This window comes from Apus apus, chromosome 19, assembly GCF_020740795.1.
Source record: "Apus apus isolate bApuApu2 chromosome 19, bApuApu2.pri.cur, whole genome shotgun sequence".
Classification (NCBI taxonomy): domain Eukaryota; kingdom Metazoa; phylum Chordata; class Aves; order Apodiformes; family Apodidae; genus Apus; species Apus apus.
This window is the reverse complement of record NC_067300.1, coordinates 7,530,700-7,556,266: the sequence shown is the minus strand read 5'-3', so window position 1 is coordinate 7,556,266 and position 25,567 is coordinate 7,530,700. Positions and strand designations below refer to the sequence as shown.

Here is a 25,567-nt window from a genome sequence, read left to right as displayed (position 1 = left end):
TCAAGTACTGGGATCAAGCCTCAGGCATCTGAATTAGCTGTGAAAGTCTTCAGACCTAACTAAAAAACCCCAGAAGTCTCCATGAGAAGGATAAAGGGTAAGTGGACATTGTTGTCAGAAGGACCTTAAACTTCTTACAGCACAAAACTGACAGAATTTATATCTGCAAATATATTTGTGCTGCCCTTAGAATGGAGGTTTTAGAGAAGTGAGTCAATACCCTTCAGAAGCCTGTTTTGAGGGGAAATATGTGGAGGAGGAATCAATTTAAATATGATAATTGTATAGCTTGGAGCACTGACAGCACTGAAGGTGCTGAAGAATAGCGCCCTGTAATCTCTCAAGTACTGGTTTAGCCTTTCATGTTCTGTTACTTTTCTCCTGGGCAGGTGCTATGATTTTGTCCACTGATTGCCTGAGAGGGTTTTCCATTAGTCCTGCAGATCTGTGGCTTGGGTAGCAGCTAATGGCCCACACTCCTAGGAGTTTCATGAAGAAGTACTTTTCAGGAGGAGAACCTTCTACTTGTGAAAGCCTTTGAAGCTCTGGGAAGTAAATTTATGTTTTAAATGGCCTGCTGGAGGGAGCTGATTGACAGCCCTGGAGACAGAAAATCTCTAGGTGCCCACGCAGCAGTTCCAGCATGAGCAGCAGCACTTTAAGCCTCTGCTCCCTGCACCCTGCCTGATCAGACCCTTGAATTGATTAGATCACTCCATAGGTCACAGCTGCTAATTCAGCTGGGTCGTCTAGACCATTAACATGGTCGAGACAGGCTGGGAGATGGAGGAGATACGATGTGTGGTATTGATGTGAGGCAGGAATGTTTGCCTGGATGAATTACAGAGCTGGTAGTGGCCGCATCCTGCAACATTGGCCATTGCTGAGGTTCACCATGGCCCTGGTGCACAGCTCTGTGCTGTGCTCCCAGCATGGGGTAGCACTGCAGCATCACCTCAGATGCCTGAATTTCACTCCTGCACCTTCAGTTCTCTCCTTACTAGAGACGTGCTTCCACATTCCCTATTCTGGGTGTCTCTTTGTAGCACATTGTCATTTTTACAAGAAACTTATCTTTGGACTTCTCTAATGATAAAGTAAAATCTTTCTAGAGTCTCATTCCCCCAACTTTCAGAGTTGGGAACTCACACAAGCTTATGTTGGAAAGGAATTGATTATTCAAAGCTCTTGTGCTTCATAATCTACTTAAAACATGCAGATTGACTGTCTCATCAGGAAAGCTCTCCACTTCCCATTGCTGTACAGCCTGTTGGGTCATGTGCTTAAGGCCAGGAGACCTCTGGTGTTACTTGCAGCCCCCGTGCCCCTCCAATTACAGGTTATTAATTTGCCTTACATTCAAGAGACAGTTCCACATGAGTGAAAAGGCAAACCATGCTGCAGAGTCCTTCATTACCTCCTCTCTGTACCACAGCAAAAGAAGAATAATACTGATTTCTTTCTTCCTTTCTCCCCTCCTCCCTCCTTTTCTTCTCCCCCCCTCTCTGGTCTGTGGAAGATGTTTTACAGTTTTAATGCAGCTGTTTTAAGTGTGACTGTTCCTGTTCAAGGGCAGCTGATGTACTTTGTAATGCCATTGAACAGCCAACCAGCTCTGTTCCCCTATTGTGTTGAAGTGATAGGTATGTTTGCTAATCAAGAGGAGAGCAGAGCTTGCTGTCTGACTTGTTTATGTTTTTCTTTCTCACCATCAAGCTTTAGAGGGAGGCACAGAAAATATGTAAGCATCTATATTATTCAGTGATGTATATGTGTACATTCCTCTACAATCAATCTCATGTGTATTGCTGGTATCTTCTAGTCAGTCGCTGCTGAAATGAACCCTGGTAGTACTCAAAACACCTCAAACCTGGCATGGCATTAGATAAGTTGTTAATTAATTGTCATTCTGTCTTGTTAGATTGTTATATTTTTTTTCCCTCTTGTGGTTGCTTCGGTTTTGTTCAGAAATAGTGACCAAGGTGGAGGGTTTTGAGCATCAGGAGCAATAGAAGGCCCATGGGAAGTGGTCAGATGGAGGAGATGCTGCCTGCTTCCCATCATCATTGCTTTTTGATTTTCCTGTAGGCTGTGGTGCTTCTCTTCCCCACATGCAGGGGATGGAAGCTGTTTGGTCCCAGGAACAAGAGAACCTCTTATGATCTGCTGGAAACTCAACAGCACAGTATTGCCACTTAATTCTCTGTGCTATTCCAGGGACTTGCAGCCCCCTGTTCATCTCACAGGGATGTCAGCTCTGGGAGACTCCTGCTTTAATGCAGGTTTCCTTGTGGGTTTTTAGGTTTTTGTTCCAATCCTTGCAAAACTGCTTTAAGAATTCTGAAAATGTTTCAAAAAATATTCCTGTCGTTTCACATCTTTGTAAATCCAAGTTAATGATTCCAGTAGGAATCATGATTGAACAACATGCATCAAGGCAGACAGTTTAGTGCTGCATCCAGAAATTCAGGAGCACTGGAAAATTCCACTGACCTTTGTATGGAATGCATTTTGGGGAAAGAAAAAGTGGGATTTGTTTTGGTTTTAGTTTTTTCCTCCTAGGATGGCTCAGGTTTGTATTAGTTCTTGTCACCTGGAGGGTGGGCAGAAGAACTGAAGCACTGAAATTCTCCTGCTGCCCCCTCAGCTCAGCTCTTGGCTAGCTGGGTATCATCTGTCTAATCACATTCCTGCCTCCTGCTGCACTCTTGTATAGTTAATTTTATTAATCCCATTTTTAACAGAATGCCTAGATTTGCATTGACATTTTGCTCTCTGTCTGCTTTTATTTCATTCCTATTTTTCTCTTAGCAGATGGAGACTATTACTCTCCTTAACTTGTTTTTTTATAATGTAGATATCCTCAATTAATACACTAATCTGTTTTCTAATTAATTCCCTGTGGTTTTCCTCCCTTTTTGCTGGTACATTGAATCCTGAGTGTGATGCTGTAAACTCAATAATTTGAGTATTTAAAGGAGAAGGAGTGAATTTCAGGGTAGATGTGCAAGTCTTTTGGAAAATGTTAAATTTCAGGGAGCAAATGGATTATATTTATTGCAGTTTCAAGCCTCCTTGTACCCAGGTGTAGCTGTGCACTGCTAATAATATACTCTACTAAAATAGAGGCACATCCATGTCAGCTACTCCTAAATTGCATTCAGAAACCTGACACACACTCCTACAAGCACTTGTTGTTGTATTTTTGCAAGCAGGTGGGGGGCAGGGTGAGTATCAAAACAGCCACATTCCCTGATGTTGGGTTTTTGTAGCATTTTTTATCACTTGTTTCCAGTAGAGGCAACAGTGTATTAGACATCCTGCACAAAGCAGGAGCAGAGACTCTTCTTCCTGCTTGAAAATTGTTGTGGCTGCTTCTTTTTGAAGTTGCTTGAGGTGATTTTCATAGAATCATGGAATGGTTTGAGTTGGAAGGGACCTTAAAGATCACAGAATCACTTAGGTTGGAAAAGACATTCAAGATCATTGAGTCCAACCATTAAAACTTCTAAGTCCAGCACTAAGTCATATTCCCAGGTGCCACATCTAGATGATGATTATTTAAAGATCATCTAGATCCAACCCCCTGCATGGGCAGGGCCACCTCCCACCAGCCCAGGTTGCTCCAAGCCCCATCCAACCTGCCCTTCAACACTGCCAGGGATGGGGCAGCCACAGCTTCCCTGGGCAACCTGGGCCAGGCTCTCACCACCCTCACACCCAAGAATTTCCTATTTAACACTTAAGCCCAACACCTTGCAAGAGTTCTTGTAAAATGTATGGGCAGAACCATTATCATTTGCTCAGTTAAACTCAGAATGCTTCAGAAATTCCTGGTTCAGGATTTCTTTTACACAAGTCAGGTCATTATTTTTGCTTTTTGATAAGATCGTGTCACATGCTCCATTGTGACATCAGCCCAGCGTGGCTGGGACAAAAAGCACCTTGCAAAGTGGTGTAGGTATCATTTTTTTACCAAATACTTGGCTTTTTTCCCCACAGTTCCTGAGGAGTTTGGGGTTCCATGGTAAATATACAAAACCAACAGTAACTCCTGTCTCCAAAATAACTCCTCGTGGTTCAGTTCCTGTGGAGTCTCACCAGAAATAAAAGCAATGTGCATCCTCCTGGAGTGCAGACTCAGCATGTCAAATCAATGTCATCTTTTGAATCCTCTGCAGTCCCAGACAACCTTGTGCTGAAGATCCTGACAGAACGTCTCAGTGCTCTAGACTGCATGACCAGTGGTTGGGTCCTTTCTGGCTTCCCAAGAGACAGAGGGCAGGGGGAGCAGCTGCAAAACTCACAGATTATTCCAAACAGGTAAGAGAGAAATTTCACCATCCCAACCTTACATCTTGGAAAAATGTATTGATGGAAAGATACAGATTTTAATTGACGTTGTAGAGGCTGTTGCATCTTATTTCTTTAGTGCTCCCCTAGCTGGGAAAAGGGGTCTTTCTCCTGGAGAGTAGGAAATAGAGCACTGGCCTTACAAATCCTCCAGATGGCCAGACTGTAGGAGAGAGAAGAGGTTTGTTGTTCTGGTTATTTGTTTGAGTTACCTCTCAAGGCAAACCATAAGAAATGGATTAAAGTTTGGATTATATCAGAAGGTGTGTTTTATTTGCAGCAGGAGGGGGGATCTACATGTTCTGTCTTTAGCCTTGGCATAATCATATGCTGGAGCTGTATTTGTATTGCCAGGAGCTCGTTATGAGACTTCTGGGTTTTGTGAAATAATTAAAAGCAACCTGAGAATTACGTTTTATTTGAGCTATAATGAAGTGTTCAGAAATGCAATATAAGAGAAATGAGCATCAAAAGAGGACTGTTATGACTGCCAGGCAAATAAAATAGGGTTGCTCTTTGCAGCTGGTCCAAAGGTTGGTGTGGACTTGAAGTGCTGGTGTACCCATCAAAGCTGAGGGGCTTTTCCATTCCCCTCCCTGGGGTTCCTGGTTCAGTCCATGCCACTGGCTGACACAGTGACCATTCCAAAGGCATATGTTGGAAATCTGTAGCCTTTATGCTTCCAGGAAGCTTATTCTTCTCTAAAAAACTACTAGTGGAAAAGGTATCTTAGCCACCTAAATGTTTAAGTTGGTAAAGTTACTCTTCTTGTCCCTTCTGTGTGGCTGCCCTCGGTCCCCTTCCCACCCCCCCTCCAGGGTGTAGCAGAAAGATGTAAAAGGGGAGGATTGAGTCAGAGAGAGAGAAGAGAGGAGAGTGGAAAGGGAGGGAGCTAGTAGTTGAGCCATCAAGGGTTAAAAATCAAAGCATGTGAAAACAGTAGTAGCTTCATTTAGTAAAAGACAAAATGCATCTCAAATGGGTATCCATGAAAAAAGGGAGAAAGGATCTTGAGACTTCCACTAGATGCAGTTAAATAACATTTCCCTTGGATTCCTCTTCACGTGCATTTGGAAGGTAGGTCCTGAGTCCCTAAACATGCACCTGAGATCAGTGAGAACACCCTTGTGTGTGCCATGTGCTCCCCTACAGGATGGAGACCTCATCAGGAGAGGAAGAGCAGCTCATTATAAAACTGTGTGGAAATTTGGCAGGGATCCATCTGCTCAGCTCCCATTTCCCTTAAAGAGCTCTGCACCTTCCTAGCTGAGCTAAGGATTTGGCCCCTTCTATTTTCTACAGGGGTTGAAGTAAGGGACAAAAATAGACATCATGCTACCTGATTGATTTTGGAGCTGATATTTTCCATGAGACTGAAGGAGTAGGTGTGTAAGGGAGAGAGGGTGATTACAAACAAAAGAACATATTGCAGCACAGGATAGCAGGGCAGTAATTCAGTTTCAGTTGTGATGCTAGTTATAAAACACTACCTGGAGAGGTGGTGTTTCTGACATCAGGAGAAAAACCTGATAGAATTATAGCCTTGAAATCAATCTGGGAATAGGATGCAGAAATCTATAAATCAGACAGAGAACAATCTACAAAGTCTCATTTTTAGGAGGGCTCTGTTGATGAAATTAGATTAAAATAAATTTACATATATATCAAGTTTATTATTAAAATCTAGTCACATCAGCAAACAAAATTATTGGGGAAAGAGCATGTTACTCTGTGTTTTGAAGTCAAAGTAGACCTCTTTGGCTGATCAGAACACAGAGTTATTGTCTGCTTGTCAAGTCACAAATCTATTCCTTAGAGCTAATAAATGGTTAGTGTTCAAATACTATGTTTTATCTGACTCCCACCTCATAAAGCCAGTACACATAATACTAAATTATACAGCATTGAGCAGGATCAGTCTCCTGACTCCTCCATCTTCTGGAAAGAAAAACAAACCTAGTAATTGATGGTGGAAAAGAAGGAAAATAAAGTTATTTGGAAACAAACAAAATGGGCTATAAAGTTTGTTAAAATGTAATAATAAAAAAACCAAACCTCATACAGCATCAACCACTGCATCCAAAGAACTGCCCTGGAACAAGCAGGAAAATAACTCATTTTCCACTGAAAATAAGAAGGTACAAGGTTTTCTTTATATTAGAATTTGCAGTAGAGTGAAGCTTTGCTTACAGACTGGAAGAGGAAAACCTGCCTGTATCAGACAAAACCTGTCCACCAAAGGAGGAGACATGTACTGCTTCCTACATTCCCCCCTGTGAAGCAGTTACTGCTTAAGTGGACAGGATCCTAATCCTATTGAGCTGTGGCAGCCTTTAGGGCAAATGAGAAGCTGAATCCATTAGTGATCTCTCAGCTACCTGGTAAAGGAACCATTAACCACTTAGTGCCTCTTGTAAGTGGGAATCTAAATACAATTACAGGTTGGCATCTGAAGCTCAGAACTAAAGCAAAGGGCTGAGTTCTGGTCTTCATCCAAGTGAGGGTAAATAGGCAATTTGATTTTTTGGGTTTTTTTTTTTAAATTATTGTTAATGCTTGAGTAACCATAAGAAATCTGTGGTGTAGCCATAGATAGTTCTCATGGAGTGAAAGCTCTAATATTTACCAAAATATTTCTAATCCCCTTCTCCTCTCTCCCAAACTTCCAGTTAAAATATGCTTCAGTAGCAGCAGTGTCACCTGTTCTCTCTCCCTTGTCATTAGCTTGTGCTGGTTCCAGGCCAGTCTAGGGCCAGCAGCAGTTTAAGGAATCCCTGAGGCAGGGGGTCAATCTGCCCCACTCCCTAACAGCCCATTGTCCTTGACTTCATCCTCGAGCTTTTGGCCTCCATCAGAACCTCTGGAAAGGAGTTTCACTTCTTCTCCTGAGAACCAGCTGGATCTGTTCCCTGTTCCTGTCTCCTACCACTCCTGATTTTATGAGCCTCTTTTGTGTTTCTCTTCAGTCCTCTCTTCCCCAGGCAAAGAACCTTGGTCTGTTTATCCTTTCCTTTCCTAGAAGTCATTTCACTCCTCTGATCACCTTGTCTCCCTGTTCTCTACCTGCTCTCATTATTCTACCTGTTTCTTTGCTGAGATGGGACAACCAGAGCTGCCATCAGTTTGGAGGGCAGGTCTGTGTGCTGCATCCTTATATATAAGCATAAACATTTCCTCTTTCAGTCTTAACTCCATTGCTCATCATTGCTGATAGTCTTACCAGACATTATTGGGATAGATGTTGGAAGAATGGCTGGTGTGTGGAAGGGTGGGATGAACTTGAGGCCTGACCTAACAATACATATATAATATATTTCAAATACCCACTCTCCCCCATATTAAATGTTTTTCTTTCCCAGCAGAGAAAACAAACAGCACAAGCTTCTCTAGTGCAAGTTTTCCAGCAGTGTTTTGTTTAGTCCTCATCATCTCACACAACAGATGTAAAGCCTCTTTTTCCACACACTACAAAGAACCTGGTGTTCAAACACTTGAGGAGAAGGATGTTTCTCATTTCTAAGGTGGAATCTGTGAATATGTTGAAAAAATTAGAATGGAAAAAAAAAAAGAAAATTAGTATTTTCATATTTTTTTTTTAACTATTTCGTCTTTACATGGGGCTTTCATATCTCTGCAGCTGCTCCCAGTGTGGATTAGGGATAATAAACAGCCTATTAATGGAGGCCTGAACTAGGAAATGGAGTTTGAATCAGCAGCAAAATTCACTGGCTGGTGAAGGTTAATAACTCCATTACTATCAGCTCTATTTTTTAGCCATTTGAAGAGGTAGGTGTTAGCCTTATCTTACTCCTCATTAATTGAGCTAATAGAACCCCAGTGACCCTACAGTGCTGCCATTATCTGGGAGTTTACCAGACATGGACTGGAATATTTATCACTGAAGATGTACTCCTTCCATTTGTTTTTATAGCCAAAATATTTCTGTTAGAGATTGGCTGTCTTCAGGTTTCTTTTTGTCTCTTCATTTCCTGACTGTCTTTCTGTAACAGCTACGTCTTTGGAAATTAAATGTAAATGACTTAATTAAAATCCTATCAAGGAACAAGCTAAGTCCCAAAATAGTTGCATCAAGGAAACATAATAGTGATTGAATTATTCTGACATGGAAAAAAAATAAATCTTACAGGGCATTTTTAAAACTTTGGCCTAATTTAAATGATGGTTATTGTGTATTTATAATAGATGTGTTTTTAATTGGTGGCACACAAAAATCTGATGAGTAACAAAGAAGAAATGTTATAATTATATCTTCTTATTTTCTCCTCATTTTCGGGGGGGTGGGCAGGGAACAAACAAAAATGATGTGGCAATCAAGGTATTAAAGCAGCACAATAACATTTGCCTGCACCAGGGAGAAACAGTAGGAAAAGTTCAAGTGACCTAAGGAGGATTCGGGTTAATTTATAAAGAAAGTAGTAAAAATAATAGGCAGACCAATTCTCTGCTTCCATCATGCTCGTTTTTTGTCTCTTCTGATTAGAAAGCAGCTCCCTCTTACCAGAGCCATTATCTGGTTGCTGGTTTACTGACTGTTGTCTTCACTAATGCTAATTAGTTTCCTTTTTATTATCACTTTGCACATCAGTGCTCCCATCTCAGCTCCTCTGTTCCTTCTGCCTCAAGATCTTCAGGGTCAAACTGATGGGTTTGGTAAAATGTCAGGGGAAAGACAGTGGGAGCTAAAGCAGCAGGATCTTCTGGGGTCAGTGATATGCTCAGGAAGTAAAAAACCTGTTTTGGAAGAATGTGGTTTAGGTGATGAGTTTTCCTTTGCCTTGCCCACCCCAGAGGAGACTCTTGCCCCCTGAGCTGTGCTGACTGTACATCACGTCCACACGCAGCCACCCGGGGGGAGCACAACACCCTGGCCAAGTGAAGGCAGTTCTTTCCCCAACCAAAATCCATTACAGATTGTGCTTATTGTGCAAAATTAGCACAACTGGTGAACGACTCATCTGCTTCATGGAGTGAGTGGGATCAATTTAATCCACAGTTGCTCCCCCCGTTGCCTTTTCCAAGCTACAATCATTCAGTCCTTGTCTGCTTCTTGCTGCAAGTGCTGGGAGACTTACCCTGCTCATTGACAAGATTTTAATTGAGTAATTTACCTTTGTTTCCTGGTCAGTCTCTATTACAAGAGGCATCACTGAGCACTCCAGTAAATGGAGTAAAACACAGCAGAGAGGCTCCCATTCCCTAGGTGTGAGAGTTACATGTGAGGAGTTGCACAGTGCTCTGCTGAGGAGGCTCTTTTAAGCAGTCACACCCACAGGCTCCTTAGTAGTGACACCTAATTCTCCACATATGGTGCAAAAAGCCACACACACAGAGCCTTCTGCCCTACACAAAGCTGGTGGAAGCAGCTCCTTACACAGAGTGTGGAGGTTTGGCCATTTCTGGGGAATCCTTCTCCTCCAGTCTCTCTCTTGTCCTGAGCAAATTGTGCTCTCTCTTCCCCCACAACACTAATCCATATAGAAGCTGTTGCTGGTAAGTGACCCAAGAGACAGAAAATTGGGTGGTTACAACAAAAAGATGGTGTCACTTCTGCTGCACATTCTGCCTGACCTGTATTGGGTACCAGAAGAGCTTTTCTGACCAGGGGAAAGGTGTTAATGTGCATCTTGAGCCAACAACACCAAAGCACCAAATGCCATTTCAAAACCCTGCCCTGGGTTTGCTGTAGGATGCTGCATTTGCTGTCACGTGCTCATGCTGCTCCAGCAAGGATAGAAGGTATATTTGGCTTCAGCTGTGGGAGGCAGGTATTATTTTTAGAAGTTACCTCATGCAAGCTCCCTTTGATGGCTGGAGTTTGTTTGGTGACATCCTGGATGCAGCAATTAAGGAGATCTCTGATCTCAGCAAGCTTCCTAAGCCTCCAGGAAGAGAAAGAGGAAAATTTTCCATTTCTAAGTCAGTATTTTTCTTTTTTTAAGGCCCCCAAACCACATGCATAATCCTTTTGTTCTTTTTGTTAGTTAAAGGAGGGATATTTTCCTGCAGTAGCTGCCTCTCCCAGATGAGGGGGTCTTTGGAAACCTGAAGACTTTCTGTCCTGATTCCACTTATGCTGAAACCATTTTTCTCAGAGGTTGCCACTGGCATCAAGGTTGCCTCTCTGGACTCAATACCTGACTGGAGAGAGAGAAAATTCTAACGTCAGTAGCCAAACTTGGCTGAATATTATTCTGAGTAAAAGTTAAAAGGTCACCCTTACATCCGTAGAGGTTAAAACTGAGTTTAAGAAAGTCTGTCACTGCATTTAGTGCCTGATCTTGTGAGCTCGGGGGCAGCAGGAGCACAACACCACAAATGCACGTTGCCTTTGAACTCCATGATTACTAGAATTCAGGAATTCTGGAGTCAAAACTTAGGCCAAGATCATGTCTGCTGTGATTTAGTAGCCTCTTTTGGCTCTGAGACTAATCCCAGAGCAGGGCATTGCTCAGAGCTGGTGGAACCCTGCAAGCCACAGGCAGCAAGAACACGATGCTGCTTTTGCTTCGATTTTCCAAGCTGCAGGATTTGGGAAGACAAGTGCATCAGTCTGTAGCAAATAGAGTAATACAGCTTGGGTGATTAAAACTGTCAAGTAATATTGCATATTGAATGGAGACTAGTTTGTCATTACCAGGAGGATTAGAAAGTGTAATCTTCATTAAAACATCCGGGGATTGATGGCTGTTTGCCTTGGAACAAGATATTTGCTCAGAATCTTCTAGTAAGTAAATTTAGCAAGTGCAGGGCAATTGGAGAGAGCAGAACTGAGGACTGCCCTGGCTTTCTCTGCAGGGCAGATGCAGGAATGATCTCGTGTGCCTGCCAGATGCACTGGGTCTAATTCTACTGGTCTGGATCACCTGCAGTCACATCAATGTATTAAGCATTATCACTTAAATGGGCTTCCTTTGGCTCAGGTGTAAGTGGTGACCCTGTGGTTTTGTGCTGTCTAAGGACAGTATTTCCTGTCCTGAAATACAGTATGTTTCCAAAATTCTGTATTGCAGAACTATGTCCTTTGTAAGGCTTGAAATACATTTTGAGTAAGGCTTTTACCCATCCCATGTAGGATGTTATCCTTTTCTAACACGTGCTGTGTTTCTGGAGCTCAGTGAGGTCACTGCCATCCTTTAGTGCAGGATAAAAACGATTTCTAAAAAATTGTAGTCTAATATTGTTCTGATTTGAATGCTGATTAATAGCCCACTGATATGGCCTGAGTGAAAGATCCAGAAGACAACCTGTTCTTTTTGATAGAACTGACCAAAGAACAAGGTACAGCAGGTTGAAAATCTATCATTTCATTTAACCTCCTGGGGAAGGCTGCTAATTTATGAATATGAATGAAGCTAATTTCCAGGCCAAGTATATAGGAAGGCTTCCTATTCACACACTTGCAGTGAAATAAAAGGGCTTGAATTGGCCGTTAATTTGCCCTAAAGTAAAAGAAAACAGAAACAAAATAAAGCAGTTGTGGTATCTCAAGCCCTTGGGTTGGATTCTTCAGTTTGATGTATATTTTCCTTGGCAGCGTTTGCAGTAAAACACTTGAGCTGTCAAAGCAAAGCTGTGGCTGTGAGGAACTGCCTGTGTTTTTGTAAAGTTTACCTTCTCTTTTTAAAAAGTATGGTTTCCTCACAGGGTTTTTACTCCAGCTGTAAATTTCTAACCTCCATGGATAAGACTCCATAGAATGAACTGGCACAGGAGCAAGCCCTGACCTTTCATCCCACCATTCAAAACATAATCCCAGCTTGAAAACTTGCTGCCTCTTTTTTGTTTAAAATGTTACTGCCAGTCCATCGTATTGAATCCGGGTTTTTATTAACTTTCTGTTATGAAATAGCTGAAATGCCTTTTGCTCAGTGGTTATTAAGGAGTTCTGGTCTTCTAGGTCTGTATTTCTTACAGGAAGTAGCTGTTACTCAGAAAAATCATCCCAAAAAGCCCAGTAAAACCAGTGATGGCATGAGAGGAGCTTGAATATAATGACAGGGGAGAACTAAGAACAGGTTAATTTCTTAAAGGCTTTTCTGTGACCACCTCTGGGTGTCTATTTGCATTACAAATGCAGGAGGTTCCATCACTACAGCTTCCAACTTGTTCCACCTGCAAAAAGTGAGAGCAGCTTCCTCTGATTCATTAAGGGCAGGAGAGCTCCATGCTCAGCCTGAATATTTGGGTTGTAGTTTCCTGCCTGGTAGAGAATTTCTCCAGTGGTTCCTTAGTTTCTAATCCTGCTGCCTTCCTTCCCCCCACCCCTACCTGACCCTGCTATAGATCTCAACTGTTGTTTTACCTTGTTGATGGTTTGTCTATATTTGCTTTAAACAGCTGCCCCTCTTTGCATGCAGCACTGGGACTCATCCCCTCTCTCCTATCAACAATAATTAGCCTTGTAAGACTAATGGAAGAAATCGTGTCTAATTACCCTGTTGAAGGCCCAATTATGTTATTAACATTTGTGGGCTATAAGCTAATGATGAGGAGAGCCTCTCATTTGCATAGCATTAAGTTAATTGAGCTGGAAGCTATGGGGTGGATAGCAGTGATGAGAGCAGGATTCTGTTACAGAATGGATAATGATGACCAGAGCAGGACGATTCACCTGACAGGTTTATTAATTAACAGCTATCTGATTACCTAAAAGAAATGGCAAATGGCAGTCCTTCTGAAAGAAGCTGCAGCCTTTTTTTTCATGAAAGATGTTGTATCACTGCTGATATTCGGAGGTGATCGATGGTGATGGCAGTGGAAGCTCTTTGGTGGAAGCCTGCACGAAAACCTGACTGGTTTCCTCCCTGCCCTGGCCAAAAAAATGGGCTGTGAAGGTCTGATCTTTCTAAACAAGCCTGGTGCAGGAAGTAGAGCTGTGCCAGTCAAGTTGTGTGGTTAGAGGAACAGTGTGTGTTTTGAAAATCCTTCATTGTTATGTGATCTGGGAGGTTTTTTTGCTCTTAAAAGAACTTGATTTTGTAAAAGGTTTGTTGTTGTTTCTTCTCCTGATGGTGTTGGGCAGGATTCTGTTGTATTAGGGAGAAAGTAACTTTAAACATGCATTTTTTTTTCCTGGTATGTACAAACGGGGAGTGAAGGTGAATGCCCTCACCTTCAATGTATTTCTAGGTACAAACAGTTATGCAAAGTTGTCAGGCTTTTTAAGGAGCAGGAATCTTTTTTTTTAAATTTAAAACAGTTCTAAGAATAAAAATCCATCTTTTTCTTTTTGATTCAATGTCAGGTTCTGTCTGGTTAATTCCAAACACATTGTAATTCACAACAGATTCAGTGTTGTTTGAAGTACAGTGTCTTTTAGATGAAAAAAATCATTGTTTCCATGTTGTCTGTGCAGTCAGTCCAAGGCTGAGTAACTTGCTGTGCAGTTACTCATTGCTGGAAACACCTCAGTTCTGAATCTCTCTGAATGTCAAATATAGGTCCCAGTCAGCAGAAATTTTATGATTTTTTTTCAGCTACACTGAAACATTAAATCGTGTGAACTCCAGACCTAAGATACCCAGTTCATCCTGGAACAACCTCTGGCCGAGCTTGTCCCAGGAAAAAAAAAACACCCCCACAATTTTTAGCCTTTCAGAGAATGACTTTTTATGAACTTAGGTGGCCTGGTGATTAGTGTTTCAATAGTAATAGATTTGTGAAGAGAGGAGACCTATAGATAAAATGCAGTCACTGTTATTTTGGTGTTGGAGAACTTGGATGCAGAAGGTCTCCCTGTGCTCTGTCACTGGCTCTTGTTGGGTACAAAGGAGCTGAGATCATTGCCTTGTTCTGATGTGGTACAAGGCCAAAAATCCAGTTTACTGGCTACATACAGCCCCCCATAAATCACCACAGGCTTTTTTGGTCAAAAAGAGAAGAAAAACAGAAAATCAAAAATGAAGTAATCTGGGAGAGTAGCTCCTGGTGCCCACCAACAGTCTGTAGGGTTTACTGGTGGGTCCACTCACCTGCCACTGGATTAAGACCAGTTACTCTGTGGAACTGGGGACAGCTGCGTGGTGTGGAGCGAGTCAGGGAGAAGCATTTGTGTAACATTTGCAAGGAGAATCTTCTGTTTCCTCCCAGCACCTGGTGGTGCAGAGCCTCATGTCTGCAGTTGTGTAGAAATTAGCTAAAAAGGTTGTTGAAGAAACCTAACACAAGGAGTAAGTGTCTTTGCTGGAATTTAAACCCTGCACCCTCCTGGTCCTCATTAGCTTCCTGTGATCACTGAGCCACAACAGCCAGTGGTGGATAGAAATATCTGGGCTGTAGAAAGTAGTTTTTCTGCAGGTTGTTCTCTAGTTTGCCAAGGTGCCTTTGCTGTGTAAAACAGACAAATGCAGCATCAAGCCAGGAACTGACAGAGCAGAAATTATGTATTTAATTCAGAGTTCTGTATAGAGTGCTCATAAAAGCTTGATCATGATAGAGGGGCCAATAAACATCTGGGAACATAAATATTTCTGTAGGAAATGGCTTTGTGAAACATTTAGTTGTTGAGTAATAAGAACAGAGAAAACCAGAAGAGTTGGAATCTCTAGGTACTGATCTGCTGGGTTATAGATGTTGCACTGAAAATAATATCGAGGGAGATTTTTTATGGGACCAGTAACAACAAATATGTTGAGTCCTGCACTTTTCCCTAACATCCTCATCTTTTTGTGCTGGCCCCACTTGCTGGCTCTGCTGCTCCAAAGTTCAGCTTGAGTCCTAGAAAAGCAGTAGATGAGACCTAGGGATGCTGAGCCTCCCCTCTGTTGGGACACGAGGGTTTAAGTCTTCTGAGGTTGCATGAGCTGAGGGTTTTGAGCAGGCAGAGCAAAACCTTGGAGTCTTGGGCCATGATCTGCTCATGAAGGGGATGGATCAGGAGGCCAGGGCAGGGTTTGCTGCCAGGGGAAATAAAACTGTGAGAGGACTTCAGGGGAAATGATGCTCTCTTTGTCTTTTGTTTTCTTCTGAAACATCCATTACTGGAGTGTTTAGGCATCAGTCCAGCCAGGCAGCACAAGGGTATCTATTTTAGAAAGACACACAAAAAGTACTTTAAATGGCCAAATTGTAGAACAAAACATTCTGGCAGCACAGCTGGTGCTCTTGTCAGTCTGTAGGCTAGAAAATAAGCAGAGAACCTGTAAGAAAAATAAAACCAACCTGGGAATAGCTAATCAGGTTAGGAGCAAAGCTGTGGCTGCAAGGATTTTTGAGGGCTGTAGGGAAAAATAGAACGAGATTAGAAAATGTTTGTCCATCCTGGATGACAGATGTGGGGGAAGATGTAATCATTTGTTACTCCTCTTTTTTCCTTGGAAAACAAGCAGCAGCTTTGAGCTGGCAGGCAGAGTGAAATGCAGTTAGCAAAAGTAATGGGAGTTGAAAGTTTGACCTTTTGTGATGGAAATTTGATATGAAAAAAGGGTCTTTTGATAATTTCTCTATCCAATCAGGTATGGGAGATGTCTTGATCCTGTTTCCTCATTTGCATGCTCACTGATCTCATTTGAAAACCCAATCATTCAGAAATATTGGGACGTCAACAGAAATGTTACAAGCAAGGAGCTGTTTTATCTGAAAGGTCTGCAGGATGTCACCTCTTTATTTTTCACTCCAGTGGCCTGATCTCTTCTTCATGATTCCATGTCTTTATTGGCAGGATAAGCTGAACATATTGAAATGCAAACAGCCCTTTCCACGTTGAACCAAAATCTAGGAGGTTTTTTTTGGTCTGATTGTATCCAGGGCACTTCAAAAGCAAGAAAGAACATATTTTTTTGCCAGCCACTGTTTTTTTGACATTGTCAAGTCCTGATGTTTCCTCTTAGCAATCAATGGCAGAATGTGGTTCCTGGGTCTGTGTCTCACCTCTGGTTTTTCCCCACGTGAGACCCAAGTTGATGCAGCTCATTGTTCGTGGGGCCAGCACGAGAGGTCACTGACACAGCCACAAACACACCCCGTGTTGTTCTCCCAGGTGCTGAGGGTCCTAAATACATTGCATGGATTTTACCAGTTTGCAGATGCGTTTCATCCAACAGTGGTGTCAATTCAAACCCTACCCAGATCACACGTGGGCTTTCAACCATGTGTGCAACTATCCAGATGATTATCTGGCCAGTCAGATTTCAGATCCTGCCCACTTAGGTGAGTTTAGGATCAACTTTATCTCCCAGACAACTTAACCTTTCCATTTTCTAGCACAGACGATCCAATTTCCACTTTACTCAGCCCCACGATGGGTTAATGGCAAGTGTTCCTGCTGTGGATCTGATGTCATTGTCCCTTATTTCAGAGATTACTTATTAAACTAATACCTTAAACCAAACTTTTGAATTACTCAACCCAGAAGCCAGGGACAAACTAACAATATATAGTAGTTCTGAACAAAGGAAATTATTTAAAGTAATTTTTGGTTTTGGACGCTGCCTTTTTAACATCAGGGTCAAGCAACACCAGAACTGGTTTGTCTTTAGTATCCCCAGGTTTTTGGTTTTTCCCACCTGTTTCTCCACCTGGACAATCTGGGCCTGCTAATCTGGGTCCTGTCCTGGGAAATGGAATCTATGGCTCCCTCTTTTTTGGGCTCCTTGGGCTTGCTCTGCTTTTTAGAAACAAGGAAGTATTCACTGAATCTGAGTCTCCTGCCTCCCTGGGGAAGACCTGCAAAGATACTCTGCTTTTCTGGTGTGATGTAATTCTTCATACACAACAATTCCAGCAGGAGGGCAGAGATGGGTTTCCTTAGTTTAGTGTTGAGGCACTTGGCTGGGGAGGTGGTTCATCACTGGAATGTCAAGGTGAAGCTGGCATGTTTGGAAGAGTTCTCCTGAGCATCAAAACCTTCCTTGAAACTGGTGTGGTTTTTGCACAGAGTTTGGCTTCTGGCACACCAGTACCAGTACACACACAGAAACCTCTGGTTTCTCTGGAGCAGGTGGGTTTGGAGAGGGGATGTTCCATGCCCTGTGCTTTTTGGTGGAGCACGTGTGGAGGAGAGACACATCCAGGGGCATCCATGCAGGCACCCCCCAGGGACTGCTTTCCAAAGGCAAATCCTGGAGGGAATGGGTGTGAGGAGAGGGCTGAACCAGATTATAAGCTTTACATAATAGGGTATCTTGAAAGTCACTTAGTTGGTGTTTGTACAACACTTGGAAAAGCAAAGCTGTGAATGAGACAGGAGGTCAGGACTTCCCCTGGTGTTCCTCAGGTGGGTGACAATATGCAATGTACCTTGTTAGGGACCTGTGCAAGTTCAGTCTCCATCACTGACCCCCAGAAAAAGCATATTTCCCCAGCTTGTTCTTTATCCAATAGATTTAAGGGTCTAGCCACAAATGAGTGCCTGTGTTTATGATCTTTATCTGATAGTACCCCATTTCTTCAGCCATCCATGCACTTCTGGGTACGGGCTGGGGATTTCATTGCTAGAAGTTTGCCTGGTTTTACTGAGGACAGGAGTGACTTGACTGGTAGCATCTGCAGGTCAAGAGGATCCTTTTCATGGAATCCTGGCCTGTCAGCTGGGGAGGGGTGTGTTGTAAGGCAGCATAAATGGTAAAATCCCCCATTCCTTGTGTAATCATCTCAAGGTGGGGGTGTGAGCAGTGAGCAGGACTCAGCAGCTCTCAGAGCAGGACACTGAGCATCCTCCCAAGTGGGAAATCAACCTTCATCTCTCACATCTTTCAGAGGATTGAACCGTGTAAGTTAAACCACGATGTATTATTCTTGATAACCACAGCAATCGAGCTCCTCCCTGCTGGATTTTTTTTTAAATATACTTCTTTCCCCTCTTGCTCCTCAGGATTAAAAAAATAATAATAAAATAGTTTAGTGTCCCGATATTTTCTCTGCTGTGAAGTCAGCATAGAAGATGAGTGTCCAGAAAGTTGTAAAACAAAAGACTATCATATGTTGCACCTTTTAATCATGTAATTGCTGAGTGACATTTAACTCTGAGGCTTTAAGTTACTCCTTTGTCAGCCAACCTTCTCCTTCTGCCCCTCTCCTCCCCTCCCTCCTCCCGGAGCAACCTGCTTTTTTTTTTGCAGAGGAGGGCTTTAACTACACTGAAGTTTGGCTGGGCTTCTACATATTACAGCAGCAACACGAAAGCAAACAATTGAAGTCTTTGAGAACAATGAAATATGTATGGCTATCTGTGACAGCCCTATAAAGCTGAGCAATTAGCCACGTAACCCGAGGAAGCCGCAGCGCCCGGCAGCCCACGCTTCCCTATTAGTTAAATGCTTTTTGTACGTCCTCATCCCATCAAATCAACTAACACTTCCTTTAATTGGTTCATGAATTATACAGCTCGGCCGCATTATGATTTAATCAGCAGTAAACATTCCTGGGGCCTGCTGTAAAGGGGAGAGGGCTCATTAATGCCTTAATTTCAGCAGCTGGGAGGGGAGGGGGGATGAAGGGTGGCAGCCCCCAGCGCCTGGGGCAAAGGCAAGAAGGAAAAAAAAGGGGAGGGGGGGGGGGGGGCTTATTATTATTATTATATTTTTTTTTTTCAGAAACTCAATCTGGGAGCTGTCAGCAGCTCGGGCCCGTTTTCCCCCTGCCCTCCCTCCCCCTGCCTTCACCCCACCCACTGCTGCAAGTGACTGACGGATTCATAGGGAGCCTTGTCAGCCCGTCTTTAAACATCAAGCCAGCGGGTAAACCAAGCCCAGTGTAAATTAATTCTTGTCTTACGGGCCCCCCCTTCTCGGTCCCCATGAATATTTCATGGCGGGCAGCATAAATATTAATTCTAATAGCTCTGCACAGTGGTTATTATTTCTGTTTTATGACAAATATTCATAAAATATTCAGGAGCCTTTTTTAGAACATTTACACACTTGATTGTGAAATTTTCCAGCTTCCTGGGGACACAGTAAACATATTGGGGTTCTCTTGATGGACTTTTTTCTCTCTTAATTAATACTACGCCACATTAATATTTAATCAGATTTAGTTTTCTTTTCCCCAGAAGTGAACCCTATTACATTTGAGGATTTATTTGACAGTATTTAAACAGGGAATTTTTATTCCCTATTATGAATTTGGTTTCCTTTGACACATATATAAAATGACACATTATAGTCCGTTCTTTTATTCCCTCCCCTTGCCCCCAAATCATATGCTTTTTATGGTGTCAGTTCTTTTATTTATTTTGGTTTCTATCCCAAATATTCTACCAACAGCAAAAGTTAGGGTTTAAATGATGGGGGTGGGGGAGTGGAATGTAGAATTTTAAAGGAACACGTAAGATTAAATACAATTTACTATAAATTTGGCTCCATTTATTTAATAAGGAAGAAAAGAGTGGGTTTCCTTGCCAGGAGCAGGATGTGCTAGGGAAAAGCTGCAGACAGGTAGGAAAGGCATCAGCTCTGAGATGAGTTTGCTAGTGCTTAACCCTGGAGTTCCCACTCAAGATTTGCTTTGCAGAGACTAATTATTGCACGGGAGGGTTGCAAACATCTGAGGGAACACAACTGCATTTGGGGAAGTGGGTCCAGGTTCCTGACCTCGGGCCTCTGGGGCTGCAGAGGCTTTTGATTATCTGAGCCTGGGTTTGATTAATCCCGTGGCTGGTGGAACTGGTGGCAGCCACACTGCTCCAAAGCAGGACTGGCTGCCATCTTCTCCATCTTCTGCTGTGGTTCAGAAAGCACTGCTGGAATGAACTCCAGGGGGAATGCAAAGATGCTGGAATAACAGCTGAGAGGAAGAAGGAGGCAAAGAATAAAAATGAGGGGAGAAATGTAAAGCAGTTTGGGATGGAGGTACTAATGCATCCAGGCACTTATTACATAGGGGAAGAGTTAATGTTGCCCTCTCAAAAGAAGCTTTACAAAATGCCTTGAAGCCCCTGGTAGGAAAGCACTGGCTCTGTAGCTGTGTGTCTGTGCAGCATTTGCACAGCCTGTGCTTGTGCAGAGCTGTCACCTGGAGTGGCTGGGGCTGCTGGAAGCCTGTGTGACACCAGTGGAGCTGCTTTGCTTTCTCCCACCTTCAGGTCCAGCCCATTGTTCCCTCTTCCCCCTGCACAAGCTGCTGTGGCAGCCCCTGGGGTGCTGTTGAGATCCCAGGCTGGTGGGGTGAGATCCAGGAGGGACCTGGCACAGCTAATGGGTGGGTGGAAAACATCTACCAGAGTCATTACTCTGCACTGCTGGGGAAGGGAAGGAACATCTGCAGCTACCAAGGCTGTTGTTCATCTCTCTCCCCTGGCCAGAAGCCACGTCCTGGGAATAGTGCCCCACTTAGCTGCCTTTTGTAGTTATTGGACACAAATGCAGCCATTTGAAAGGAAAGATGCAGTGTCTGGGAGCAGATTGTCATCACACGAATCATTACAGGAGCTCAAGGAGCAAAACACTTGTGCTGATTAACCTGTGTTTTAGTGTTTATGCAATGTGTTTTCCCTCATGGTCAAAACCTAGAGGGTGAAATTACTTCCCAAAATAGAGTCAAGCCTCTTTCATCAGAAGATATCCCAGAATTTGAAAGACATCAGTGAATAAAACCTCCCACCAGCTCCTTGCATAAATAAGAGATAAGGATAATTTAATCCATTGCAGAGACATGCAGAAGCAGTATTTGGGGTGGGAAGTTGCTGAGATCCATGTCCAGTCAGTGGTGCAGCCTCAGAAGATCATTTGTAGTCTGGTTACCCATGGGCAAAATACCTCCTTTATGGCTGCATTGAGAGAAACCTGAACAACCTGGGGAAAGGAAGGTGGGATCTATGTAACCAGTTTAAATTTCAAGAGGGGATTTGGGGATGTAGAATGTAATTATGGAAATACAATATGCTCAGAATCCTGTGGCTGGGCCCCTTGTTCTTGAGAAGAGGCTTAGGCAAGGTTTCAGGTTCAAGGTGTCTTTATCCCACAGGAAAGGGAAAATTCTTTAGGGGAGCTGATTGATCCAACCAGCTACCTCAGGTAGCCTTTGAGAGAGCTCCTCACACTTCACCAGCCTCATCTCTGCTTCAGCTTGATATCTCATTTACAAATCTGTAGCCATCATGTGTGTTGTCAGAACTAAGTCCTCCAGGAGAGTTGTTTTGAGGAGAGGCTGAGGGAGCTGGGGCTGTTCAACCTGGAGGAGAGGAGGCTGAGGGGGGACCTCACTGCTCTCTGCAACTACCTGAGAGGAGGTTGTGATGAGGTGGGTGTTGGGCTCTTCTCCCCAGTGACCAGCAATAGGACGAGAAATGGGGTCAAGTTGTGTCAGGGGAGGTTCAGATGAGTTATTAGGAGAAAATTCTTAGCTGAAAGAGTGGTGAGACCTTGGAACAGGCTGCTCAGGGAGGTGGTGGAGGCACTATCCCTGGAGGTGTTGAAAAAACAGGTGGACTTGGTGTTTCAGGAGATGGTTTAGTGGTCGTAGGGCTGATGGCTGGACTTGATCTTGAGGGGTTTTTCCAACCTTGATGATTCGAGGATTCTATGGGGAACTGTGTCACAGCATCAGATAACACTGTGTTGTGATCTCTATATTGACTAAGATGTTCTGTGCCTTATGAAAGGCTTAATATTCTGGCCTTGAACTTGGCATTTCTACTCATTTGCCTGGAGAAGAGGGTCACTCTGTCCCTTCCTCTTCTTTCTCACCTTCCTCTTTCTTTCTCTCTCTCTCTCTTGCTCTCTCTTTCCCATTTCCTTCTGCTCTGATTTAGCTGGGATTCTGTCAAAGTTCTGCCAGCAAAGTTTGCAGTAACTTTGAGATCACACAGACATCTGATCTTCACATTCTTTGTCTTTCTATTTATTTGTTTTTAAAGCAGACTGATGTGGTGCATTGTAAACTGCCAGGAGCACTTGCTAATTTAGTAGTTAATGACAGGCACAGAGAGTGTTCTTCTTGCCCCTGGAGAGGTTTTAGAGACAGCTGGGGTAGATTTGCCACTATCAATTATGCACAATTTTAAACAAGAATTGGCCAGCAGGGGCCTCTTTTTTTTGCAGAGTGCAGAGCTTGAAGAATGGGAATATGGCAGCTGGTACCTGCCGACGAGGGAGAAGATATATAGGAGTCAAGGAAACAAGGGAAAGATTAATAGCTTGCTATTTTTAAAGTTGCAGTTTCAACTCAATAGTTTAAATGCTACATTAAAAGTGGCCCAGTGTTGTTTGGTGTTGTGTTTGTGGGTGTTTTTTTTTAAATTCAAGCATCATAACTTTGTTGCCAGGCTTGATCTGGCCCTGGTTGAGCCACCAGCAAGTCAGCAGTCTCTGATTTTAAAAGGCAGGTAGAGGAGTCAGGATTCTGCCTCAGATACAGATACTGCCTCAGTTCCATTCCTTTTCATCCTTACATAAAAACAAAGTATGAGTTCAGTTAGATTTAATGCTACAGATCAAATTTCACAGACAATAATTTTACAAAAAAGGCCTTGGCTTCAGGCTCCCCTTCACCAATGTCCATCCAGAGCAACTCCAGGTCATGAGAAATGTCAAGGATGAGAATGTAACTTCAGTAGACAGCTCAGGTCTGGAACAGACAACATGTGGATCCATCTAGGTCAGCCTGATACAAGAGCTATGTGTAAATGACAGGACCAAAGCTGGTGGAAGGGCATGGCTTCCAGGCCATTTAGTTCTCTGGAGATGTGAAGGCAGCTGAGAAAGGAGTGGAACCACTCTGGAAGGTGCCAGTCAGTGCACAGGAGGAGCAAACTTTAATCCTGAGCTCAGGGTTAGCAGAATGCAGGCACACAGTGTTTGCTTTTCAGATGGCAGCACACAGTTTGTCCCTTTTAGGTGCTTGGAGTCAATGACATTCAAGCCACAAACCACAAAACCACCACCAAAAAAATTCTCCTGAGGACAACTCTGAGCACTGCCAGTTGTTAATAACTTGGATTGACTCATTTGGTTGCCATCCGGAACAAATGACCATCAGGATTAGATGAATTCTGTTGTGTAGGTAAAAAAAAACAAAACACAACAAACCTTTCTTCACTTCGTGTGTGGTTGTGAGACATTTTTCCAGAAATTCTGTCTCAGAATCAGGCCTAAAATAAAACTCCTGCCACTCACACTTTTACCTTCTCCTCTGTTTGGGAAGGGAAGCCACTGAGGTGCCCTGGTGACCTCTAGGATCTCAGACAACACTGTGTGAATAGTCAGGAGCCAGAAGCCATTGAAATACCCTTTTGGAATGCCAGATGGCTGGTAGGAAAGCAGCATTATATTCCAGCTGTTAGAGGCCTGAGATATTTCATCATCATCCAGAGGCGACTCGTTGTCGTTTCACTGGGTACACAGTGAAGGTGTCATCAACATCAGTAATTTGTGGGAATTTAATCTCTTTAATTGATCTGAAAGCTGTGATGGAGTAGATAAGTGATGTCAAGTACAGTGAGGAATAGGTAGGGTTCTGACACAAGATTATTTTTTCTCCTTTTAACATTTGTGGTCCCTGTTGTGTTATCCATGCAAGCCAGCTGACAGGGCTGGACCTTCTCTCCCTCTCCTGGGAGACAGAACAAAGGAGAGAGGACAGAGCTCTGCTCACAAATCAGTCTTGTCTTCAGCCCTGTGTGTAGCAGCAACGTGGCCACTCAGGGGCAGTGAGAGGGACATTTGTCCTCAGAGCCCTGGGCTGAGGGGCTCTCCCAAGTGACACCCCCCCAGAGCACCAGTTTGTAACTGGACGCCCACGATTTTTGGTTGCTGCTCAGTAGGTGCTGAGCTCGGGCTGGGTTCTTGGAGCATTTCTGCCTGTCCCTCCCCCTGCACACCTTGTGTTGCTGCTGCTTGATGTTATTCACCTGTTGTGGAGCTGAACTCTCAGCTTGCCAACTGGGAAACAGAAGCTGCTAGATGCTAATCTAGTGGTATAATGTGGTCCTCTTTGATATGAGGCTGTGTTTCCTCGCCTCCCTGTCTACCAAGCCTGATGACATCTGTTTCATATTTCCCCTTGATAGAAGCTGTGACACATTACAACATACAAAGCCTGGCTGATGCCTAAAGGAAGCTTTACAGAGGAGACATTTATGTGAACAAAATTACACTTGGTATGTGAAAGGGGCCAAGGTCTGTTTGGAGATGAATCCAGTTCTTGTTGGGAGTCGTTCCAGTCACTGCTGTACAAGCTGGACCAAGGCTGTGGGTGCAGCCCTCAATCTTAGGAGGATTTCCAAGAGAAATCCAACAAACACGTTACCTGGACAGTTAGAGGGTCAAGTTTGTTACGTGATCAGACACACAGTAGCCTGAGAGAGGGCAAAGTGTTGCTTGGAAATACCTGGAGGAGCTGCAGGATGTATCCCACACCCAAGGCTAGCACTTCACAGCATGCCCACAGGTTAGTAGGCTCTACTCTTGTGAGTAAAGCTCCTGGGGCTGCACAACAGGCTGTGTGTGGAGTGTGTCTCCTTCAAAATGATAATAAAGCTTTCTAATTGGAAGCATTATAAGTCTAGACAGTAGCTGTGTCTGTGTTTTTCTCCTTCATCTCTTTTCTTCCTGCTTCTGAGCCATTTCCAGCTGACAGCCCAGGGGAGTGTTGTTTTATTGTAGGGGTTGGATGGGCTGGCAGGGCAAGACATCCCACCTTCCACTGGAAGGACCATTGGATCAGGGTTGGTGCTGTGGTGCAGTCTGTTCTGTGTCTGCCATTATACAAAACATGTGGGGGGAAAAAAAAAATCCATCTTAGCAGGGATGTCTGTTCTCTCCCACATCTTCCCCCTACACTCTTCTTTAATGGTGACACCAGCCTGGATAATAAGAAGCATCTCGTATAGAAAAGAAGGGAATCTCAGACAAGGCTTTCAGAGTTCATTTTGTTGGCAGCTTTTTAAGTGGAGTGGTTTTTTTTAGGCTCTTCTGTTTCAAATCCCATAATACTTTTTGAGTTAGTAACTATGAATTACGACAAGCTTTCTTGATATGCCAGGTTATAATCCTTTAGTGGGGCTGTTTATTTCAGGATATAGGAGGAAGCCGTATCAATTATCATGACTGTATAAATGTTGTTCCTCTCTACTAGAATATTCATCTGGAGACACATCATCAGATGTTACCTGCTCTGACAATCACATTTTTGTGGCATTGTTGGGCAACAGAAACAAAGAAGAACAAAATGTTCAGAGTGTAAGGGATAAAAGAGTGTTGAAACTGTTGTTCTTTTCCTGTCTTTGGAATCTCCAAGATCTTGAATGTTTTATTCC

The 25,567-nt window shown here is 43.3% G+C and overlaps 1 protein-coding gene across 6 annotated transcripts in view; it reads left to right on the top strand.

Annotated features, from left to right (window-relative positions):
- Nucleotides 1–25,567, top strand: part of AK8 (adenylate kinase 8) — a 72,965-nt gene that overhangs the window by 42,581 nt on the left and 4,817 nt on the right. For 5 of the 6 annotated variants that reach the window (XM_051636894.1, XM_051636893.1, XM_051636898.1 and 2 more), the window contains one exon: nucleotides 4,182–4,323. The exons of the other annotated variant lie outside the window; for it this stretch is intronic. In XM_051636894.1, coding sequence (XP_051492854.1) covers nucleotides 4,182–4,323 — 142 coding nt within the window. The remainder of the gene's footprint in view (nucleotides 1–4,181; nucleotides 4,324–25,567) is intronic. 6 annotated transcript variants of the gene reach the window in all.